This window comes from Petaurus breviceps, unplaced genomic scaffold (genome assembly GCF_028583685.1).
Source record: "Petaurus breviceps papuanus isolate PSGF00001 unplaced genomic scaffold, PetGlider_PUasm1.0 689, whole genome shotgun sequence".
Taxonomy (NCBI): Eukaryota; Metazoa; Chordata; class Mammalia; order Diprotodontia; family Petauridae; genus Petaurus; species Petaurus breviceps.
Window position 1 is genome coordinate 10,131,696 of NW_027186458.1, and position 9,534 is coordinate 10,141,229.

General features: G+C 48.5%; 1 protein-coding gene across 2 annotated transcripts in view; it reads right to left on the bottom strand.

Annotated features, from left to right (window-relative positions):
- Positions 1-9,534, bottom strand: part of SLC7A2 (solute carrier family 7 member 2) — a 57,846-nt gene that overhangs the window by 13,490 nt on the left and 34,822 nt on the right. For both annotated transcript variants that reach the window (XM_069104971.1, XM_069104970.1), the window contains exons 2-6: positions 3,723-4,113; positions 3,222-3,377; positions 2,824-2,989; positions 1,824-1,954; positions 1,318-1,540 (exon numbers count right to left, since the gene is read on the bottom strand). In XM_069104971.1, coding sequence (XP_068961072.1) covers positions 1,318-1,540; positions 1,824-1,954; positions 2,824-2,989; positions 3,222-3,377; positions 3,723-4,098 — 1,052 coding nt within the window. In that variant the 5' untranslated portion in view covers positions 4,099-4,113. The remainder of the gene's footprint in view (positions 1-1,317; positions 1,541-1,823; positions 1,955-2,823; positions 2,990-3,221; positions 3,378-3,722; positions 4,114-9,534) is intronic.

Sequence of the window (9,534 nt, forward strand, 5' to 3'; positions counted from 1 at the left end):
TACTCCTTTCTATTTTCAGAGCAACAGAGTAGCCCTACACTGATATTAAAAACACCCAAAAAAAAAAAAAAAAAAAGGAAAAAGAAAAAACCCCATCATATGTTAGAATGATTGCAGTGTAGATGGGCTACACCAGCAGATACTTAGATGACCACCGGCAATGCCTTCTAGTGAGGGTCTTGCTACAAGCTGCAAGAGGGGGTAGGTTCTTAGGTCTTTTGGGCTGAAGAACCAAAATCCTGGGATTTTCCCATTGGTTCTAGAGCTTCCCCTCCCGCCATCTCCTCCCTAGCCCATCCCAGCATGATTTTAGGGAGCAGCTCAAGGCTCTCCCTGCCTTCCCAAAGTCGAAGATAACTGGGCTCTACCTTAAAACACTTTGCTCTAGTGACAAAGCAATTCGCCTTCAATTACTCCCCAAGTCAATCCAGAGCCATCATTGTTGGGAAAATAAGCTGTACTTTGTGGTCTGTCCAGGGTCACTCAGTGTCTGAATCTAAATTTGAACCCAGATCTCCCCAGCTCCAAGCCCGGCTAGCATTCCCACCACTAACTTTCCTGCTTCCCCATCAGGAAAAAAAGGACAAGATTCTCCCCCCGGGAAGTTTTGAAGTGCAGCTGATGGCAGTCGATTTGGCCCCTGCCCCGCCCCCCAACCGGCTCAAAAATCCTCCTCTGTTTAGAGGGCTGGCTAGGACCCTGCTGACACCCCTCCCCCACACTGCACAGCCTCGACTCTGCCCAGAGGTTCAGGGGCTGTGGGCAGGCCCGCCCAGACTCCCGCCCTGGGTCAGGTGCTCAGTGATCCTCAAGGGCTGGAAATCAGGAAGCCATCCCCTTTCCCAGCCACGACCACCCTTCCTTCTCCCAAAGGGCTCACGGGAGGATAGTGCATTGGCGCTACAGCCGTCCAATTCCACTCTAGGCCCTGTTAGAACCTGTTGCTGACGGGACCCCGACCCCTCTGTCACTCAACAGTCTCTTGAAATGATCTGATGGGATCGTGTGGGGCAAGCTGGCTAGATGAAGTCCTGACCTGCAATCCCCCCAGAACAGATGCCCTCAAGCCCACCTTGAACACCTCTTGTGAAGGAGAACTCACTACTTGTCAGAGCAGCCCCTTCTATCAATGAACAGCTCAACAAACGTATGATTCCGCTGGGCCCTTCCAATGTCTTACATGGCAATGGGGACGGTCTGGTTCTGTGTGACACAGCATGTCCAGCCCAGCGGCTTGGGAGTCCCCGCCCTCCCCCCCAAGCCTATGGGGTCTATGGGATGGGCTAGTCCTGCCTTCTGGGCCCCCAAAACACGTACCTGGTGGACAGAGCGCAGAGGGAACCTACGGCCACCACGTACTTGGCAGGACTCCAGCCGACGTACTCGAAGGCTACGGGGAGGGGGCTGGTCTCATCCAGCAGGTAATAAGGCATCATGAGGGTCAAGGCTGCAGACACGCCGAAGTAGGCCATGAAGCACACGAGCAGGGACGTGACGATACCAATGGGAATGGCCCGCTGAGGATTTCGGACCTCCTCCCCTGCGGAAACGCGGAGAAAAGGCGGGGAGGCGTGGGTGGAGACGAGACTCGCCTGCCCAGCTCCGGCTGGCCCTGGCACTCAGCAGGCGCCGGCAGGATTGGGCCGACTGCACGCCGGGACCGGCGAGGGAGGGAGACCATGAGCGCAGGAGCAGCCGCCCCCAGCATCGGCAGGCGCGCGGCCCAAGGGCAAAGCCCGAACCCCTCCCGGGGCGCCGGCCCCTCCAGCATCCCCAGGAGCTTCCCCCCCCCTCCCTGGGCGAGCGCCACAGGAGATTCTTACCAGTTGTGGCGATGCAGTCAAAGCCCACGAAGGCGTAGAAACAAGTGGCGGCTCCAGCCAGCGTCCCTTTTAAGCCAAAGGGCATGAAGCCTCCGATCCCATACTGGTTTGTTCCATTCTTAGCCGCATCTCTAGGGGTGGGTAAGACAAACAGGACTGTTGCCCCTGCTGCCCAAACCACACAAAACGAGGGCAGCACGGGACTGAAAACCCGCTCGGGCCTCAAAAAGGAGTTGAACCAAGTGGTCTCTGAAGCTGCTTTGAGTTAAAACTGTGGCCCCAAGTGACTCGGGCTTTCTGTGCCTCGACTTCCCATCTGTAAACTGGGGGGCTAGACTCAGTGGCCTCTACCGTACCTACCAACTCTGATGACCCTATGGTCCTAAACCAGGTCCTACCGGCCTGTCAGGTATGGACGCTAAGCGTGTTTGATAATTAGAGAGAAAGACACCCCAACCCCCACACTCTCATTTTCTGATTCTGACTTCTGATTCTCTTCAGGAGGGGACACTCCCAAGAACCCGCGCCGGCCTCAGGCACACTCCTGAGAGAAATGATCATTAATAACCAGTGGTTTGGGCACCTTCAGATTCTCCCCTTATCTTCTAGCCTTATTTCAAAACCTCGATCTCCGAAGGCTGAGCTAACAGACAGCAGTCAGCATTCTCTCCCAACAGGGCAAATGCCTCACCCATCCCCCCTGAAACTTGGCAGTGGTGAATGTGCCTCTAAGTCCGTCGGGGGTGGGGGTGGGGCATGGAGGGGACAGAAAGGTAGCTGAAGACGAGAAGGACCGAAGGAAACATAAGATCAGAAGGGGGACCTCAGACGTCATGAGACGTCTTTTGCATGTCTTTTACAGAGAGGGAAACCGAGGCCAGAGGAGGGCAGCGACTTGCCCAAGATCACCCCAGCACTGATTGTCGGAGGTGGGACTTGTACCTCCTAAGCCAGGTTTAATCTCACAAAAGCCCCTGAGAAGGGCAAAGGGCTCACTTACTGGGTGTCAGCAGAGAGATTTTTGAGGAAGTCCTCACTAATTCTCCAGTTTGAGATGTGGCCTTTCACAAACCCCGAAATTATGACGAAGATCAGGACCAGGATGTTAACGGCCGTGAAGACTTTATTCACCCAGGCCGACTCTTTGACTCCGAACGACAGGAGGCCTGTGGAAGGGTAGAGGGCACACATTGGGGGCAAGGCAGCAGCAGCCTGGCAGCGGGCACAGCTGTGTCTCAGAATTCCTGGTTTCCTCGAGCGCCGCCTTCGAGCGCAGCCCTCGCTGGACCCCCAGAGGCCTCTCCACCGTTTGTGCCTTGGTATCCCCAGTGCCTGGCACAGAAAGAGGAGCTCAATGGGGGGAAGGGGAAGGAACAGACCGACACGTCGACATTTTACCGGATAGGAGGAGGATGAGACACACGGCGAAGAAGTCCGGGTACTCCGCGAGCCCTGGAGAATGCATGTTGAGGTGGCTCCGGAAGAATTTGCCTATCTCTTTGTTCAGCAGCTCGTCGAAGGTGCCGCTCCACGCCCGGGCCACGCTGGAGGTTCCTTCACAAAAACAGGTGGGAGATCAGCGACATAGAATGAGCACCAGGAATCATTCTTGGAGAGAAACAGACAGGACCAGGGCCAGAGGCCACACGATCTTGGAAGGGCACGCTGGGCACGCGGCTCCCGGGCACCGAACAAAACCAGCGCTTCCAGAGCACTGGGGCCTTCTTTTCTTCCAGGAACCCTGGACGGTGCCTATTTTGTGTCTCCCATTTAGATGGGGGCTCCCTGAGGGCAGGCAGAGGCTGTTTCTGCCTGGCTTCCTCTGCCCCAGTGTTTGGCACAGAGAAAACTGACTAAATAAGCCCGGGGCTCTCGGATCTGCCCATTGCCCAGACCCACCTATGACGTAAGACAAGAGGAGATTCCAGCCGGTGATGAAGGCCCACAGCTCGCCCACAGTGACGTAAGTGTACAAGTACGCCGAGCCTGTTTTGGGGACTCGGGCCCCAAATTCGGCGTAGCACAGGCCGGCCATGACAGAGGCCAGGGCCGCGATCAGGAAGGACAGAACGATGCTGGGGCCGGAGCTGGACTTGGCCACCTCCCCGGCCAGGACGTAGACCCCAGCTCCCAGGGTGCTCCCCACCCCGAGGGCGATCAGGTCCACCGTGGTCAGGCATCGGCAGAGTTTGGAATCCTCCAGACTATCCAAGGTGACGATTTTCCTCCGGATGAGGCACCGGGCAAAGGTCAACACGGCTCCACAGGGAATCATCTTGTAGGCAGCGATCTACGGAGAAAGCAAAGGCCCAAAGATCGATAGTCACTCAGTCATTCAACAAACACTGGGGACAGCTTTCTGGAGAGGGAGGAAGATCAAGGGAGCTGGAGCTACCAGGACCCTTTGGGTGGGTCCATCTGTTAGTGACATTTTTCAGAGCTCTCCACATTGATCCTCTCCCTCCACCAAAGCCAACCAGGGTGCAACTTCCAAGAACAGGAAGGGGATCATCCTAGCCAGCCAAGTAGTTCTCATGGAGTGTTTTCTACGTGCCAGGCACTGTGCTCAGCTCTTTACAGAGAGCAATATTATTGGGTCCTCACAATGGTCCTAGGAGGCAGGGGTCATTGTTGTTTCCATTTTACATCTGAGGAAACTGAGGCAAGCAAAAGTTCGGTGACCTGCCCAGGGTAACACAGCTAGGAATCACCTGAGGCTGAATCTGAACGCAGGTCTTCCCAACTCCAGGACCCAGGAATGCATCCACTACACCACCATCTCTCCAAACCAAAGGGTTTGGAGCAGGCAAAAGAGTGCTGGATTTTTTATCAGAGGCCTCCTGTCCAAAGCTCAGTGTCAGCCTCTTCTCACCCATGAACCCTTGGGAAAGCCACAAAAACTTAAACCAAGAGATTACAGGACTTTTCCAAGATGACAAGGGTGGGAATTCTATGCCTCTTCTGTCCTCAGTTCTGTCATGTGTAAAATGAGGAGGCTGGACCCCATGGCCACAAGGGTCTAGACAGCCCAGCTCAAAGCCCTCATTTTACAATGAAGGAAACTGAGACCCAGGGGGGAAGGCACACAACTTATTAGCAGACTGAGACCTGACTCCAGATCCATGAGGGCTGGAACCAAGGCTTCTTCAAGCTAGTACGCATTGGAACAGAAGAAGGTACAAAGTTTGTCTCCCCATTCCCCCTTAATTCCCCCTCCTTTATCCCTGTCCTGTCCTCTCCCAGCCTAGGCTGAAGTTTCAAACTGCGCCGTAGCTGTCCTGGGGCTAGCTGGCCTGCCAGGTTCAGTTTTGGGAGGGAAAGACACTTGGGAGCAGCTAGACAAAGTGGAGGGGGAGGCGTAAAATTTCAGATGGAGGCCACAACTGTAAGCCTCCTTGAGGTCCCCAAGGTCCCACTTTCTCACACTTTTTGCACTGCTTCTCAGTGGCATTGTAGCCCTCTCTGTTCCTAGATAGATTCAGAAAAGCCTGGTTCAAGTCTTCAATAGTCAGTGACCATGAACTTGTGAGAGCTGACATCAGCTGAGTCAATACCAGGGCTGTGTCCACTACACCACCATCTCGCCAAACCAAAGTGTTTGGAGCAGGCAAAAGAGTGTTGGATTTGATATCAGAGACCGCTTGTCCAAAGCTCAGCGTCAGCCTCTTCCCACCCATGAACTCTTGGGAAAGCCACAAAAACTTAAACCAAGAGATTGCACAACTTTGTGGAGGCCCCACAAAGTCCCATGTGGGAAGGCAGTGACCATTCTTCTTTCCCTTCTATGCCATAGCCTTGGCCATCTAGTGGCCCAACAGCGATGCGATGGACCTTGCTTGATTTACCTCATTTTGCAGATGGACGTTCAGTGAGCAACGAAGTTTAAAGGAAAAGGGAGGAAGGGAGGTGAGCCCCCATCCATCATAAGCTTCCCTGGGTGTCATGAGAACCAGCTATGCTTCCATTGGGCTATAGTTGCTATATGGGGAGAAGTGGTAGCCTTAAAATATTGAGCAGAGTGAGAGAAAGCCTAAGAGGCAACAGAGCATTCAGGACTGAGTTAGAGAACTTCCATTTAGCCCCACCAAGACTTCCCAGATAAGTTTCAGTTTCCTCATCTCTTAAACGGACACAATGTAGAAATGACACTTCATGAACCACCAAGGACTCCGAATGTCATTGTTATAATTTGCCATCAGGGGATACAAAAATCTCAAAATATGGGTTAGTTAGCAAGGAGGAGGCTCCCACTCAAATTCAGAAACATTTTTCCAGACAGAAAATGCTCCCACCCTATTATCTTCTATTATGATCACCAGCTACAGCGTGATTCAAATACAAGTTTCTAACTTTGTTCAACATTCAGCTCTTGCGTAGGTGCCAACGAAATATGATAGCTGGACAGCCAAAGACCTCCAGTGGGTTGAACAAATTGTCTACAGAAAGACCTGGGAAAGAAATGAACAGGATCAGAGAAGGAGGAGGGCTCCTGATCTGCACCAGTGGGAGGAACACTCTCACAAGGTTCAACATGAGACTATGGAAGGATTGCAAGTATGTGAGTTTTAGGCATTTGAAGTCACATGGCAATGGGCTTATGTTACTAACAAACCAAAAGATTGTATTCAAGCCCACACAGCAGATCCTGCATCTTAGGTCCTGGGCCAGGGCCTGTGTACACTCAGGTTAGCAGATGAGAACACCAAGGCTCAGTCACACAGGTCACAATTGGTGAATCTGGAAGTGAACCCAGGCTCTTTTCTTATTCGGGCTAATCTTAGAAATCCCATATTGAGTTCTTCAAACCAATACAAATATGACTATAATAACACCTTATTGATGGGGGGAAGGGTAAGAGAGGACTCTATATTGTGGAAGTCAGGCAATTCCTGCATGTAGGACACCCTTCCCTGACCATGTAAGCAGAGTATACTGAAGAGTGGCATTATAAAGAGAGCTCTTGGGTTTTCTGGTCATGATGGAGGAATGGGAAGGCCAAGGAAAGCTGGGTTCCTCATAATTTTCAAATACCAAGAAAGAATAGTGTCAAAAAGAAAACCAGCTTTATAAAAAAAACAAAGAAACTAAATTAACCAAACAGAATTAAGAGCAAAATTAAGCCAATACTATTTTTAAAATATATGAAAAACTTAAGGTATCAAAAGCAACCATGCAAAATATCCCCATATCTCAGCCAAAGGTCTCAAGACTCATCAGAAAATATCAAGATCAGATGGAGGAAGAGTTTATAGAAAGGTTAAAAAGAACAGTTGGGATTAAACCCACAATTAAAAGCTGCCTGAAACAGAATGGAAGAAAATAATGAATAAGAGAAAACCCAAAAGGAATCAACAGAATTGACAACTGACTTCCTGTGATAGAAACCAGTATGACACCCAAGGCAAAGCACTGGAAGAAAAGGAGATGAAGAAAATCACCCAAAGACAAGAAGAATGGAAGAATATGAAGTAACATTCACAGCAGGAAGTATCACAGGGCAGTATTCACCCCAAACAGCCCCTTGGCAGCACTCAGCAATTGATTATTAAATGTTTAACAAAGAATCAAACTGGAGAAAAATTCAAAATAGCAATCTCCCAACTTCCCAGAAAATTAAGGACAAAGTCTGAATTAGAAATTGTCAAAGAAAACTTCTCAGAACCTACAAAAACAGGTTGCAACATATAACCAGAATTTTCAGGACCTGAATAATCGAGGACCCAAGACTGAATACACCTAGACAGAGCATTGTTAAAATTCCATTAAGCATTATCACTAAGGGGGAAATCCAAGCTTCCATCACAAAGAACCTCCAACAACAGTAATAAAAATTCCAGTGGATTTTTAAATGGAGGCACCAGACAATCAGAGAAAAGGAATATATATGCAACACTAAGAAGAATGGCTCATGAATCTGGCATTCTCCCTACCCAGCAAAACTCAGCATGCCACTTCAAGGCAAGAGGGACATTTGAAACCCAAACTTTGTAAAGGTGAAAGACCTAACTGAACTAAATCGTCTTCCAATTCGAGCTGGCCCTACCAGCCAAAAAATCAAGTGTGTAGGGGCAGCCAGGTAGCACATGAGTACGACCACCGGCCCCAGAGTCGGGATGACCTGGGATCGAATCCGGGCTCAGACACTTAGCACTCACCCAGAAACACCTGACTGTGTAACCTTGAGCAAGTTACTTAACCCCAATTGCTATAAAAAATTAAGTTGTGTAGAGCAAAGCACACTTCTCTAATCCATATAGATCAGTTGCTGCCAATGTTTGAACTCCCAGAACTCCCACGACCCAACTCATATTGGCTCAGAATGGTTGTTTCTGAAAAATGGGGGGGGGGGGGAGAAAGCAGAGAAGGAAAGAAAGGATGGTCAAAAACACTTGAAAAGGAGGAGGAAGGTAGAAGAAGAGAGACAAAATGGTCTCCAAGAAAAACTTCAATTTTTGATAAAGAGAAAGTCTAAATAAAAGAAAATATGTACAAGGTAGAGAAACTTTGTTTGATCTAGTTGGGTTAAATAGTAGAAATAAAAAATAAAGGCATTTTATTCCTTTCTATGAAAAGGCAGAAAAGACCAGCTTAGCAATTAGATAGTAAAAGAGCTGAATTTTCCAACCCCCAAACTGGAAAAAATGAATAATACATTTGTCCTAAGGAGAGAGGAGGAGTATTTTCACAGAAATAGAAGACAAATCTTAGGGACAAAAATAAATGAATTTGATTGTAAACAGACAAAAAAATATTTTGCATTACAAACGCATTACCTCTCTAAAATGAGAGGTAAATCCTCATCTTCTTAAGGAAAGATTAGTGGAAGCAAATATATCAGCTAAAGGTAACAAATGGATAACACTCCTCAATTGTTAAGGAATATGAATAGATAATTTTTGAAGAAAACAAAATTTGTTACTATATAAAAAGATACACACATTTCATAATAAGTAGAGAAAATGCAAATCAAGATAATCTCAACATAGGACAACAGAAAAAAAGAAAATAAATTTGTGAACTTTTAAGCAAGGTTTACAACCTTGGACTCAGGAAAATGGCTACTCCATACATTATTGGTGGGACTGCAGACTGGTGTAAATAATTTAGAAATTAATCCAACAATATACAATAGAAGTGACAAAACTGATTTACCTTTTGGTCGTAGGATAACCACGCAGGACTTTATATTAAAACATTGCAAAAAGGAATCATAAGCAGATCAATCTTCATAGCAGTACAGAATACTCAGTCATAATGTGTTTATTAAAAAAAAAAAACAACACCTGGAAACAACCACTATGTCCAATTAATGGAGAAGAGCTGAATATATTAGCATGTAGTAAAATAATGGAATAATGTTGTAAATGCCATTAAAAAATAGTAAGAAAAATGTGGAGAGATCTGCACGGAGTGACTCAGAGGGAGATCAGCAGCTGCAGGACTGAACCCAGGAGTAGCCCGACAAAGAGACAACAGCCTGAAGGACGTCGGGCAAACGCAAACCTGTGTTTGTTTTCTGTTAATTTGTATGGTTGTGCATAAGTGACCTCACCCCTCCCCAGACCAGTGTGTGGGCATGGGTTTGAGGGCGCCTTCTCTCCTTCCCTGCACTCCACTCCTCTCCTCTCCCTCTTCTCTATCTTCTTTTCCTTTCTCTTCTCTTCCCTTCTCTCTCTCTCTCTCTCTCTCTCTCTCTCTCTCTCTCTCTCTC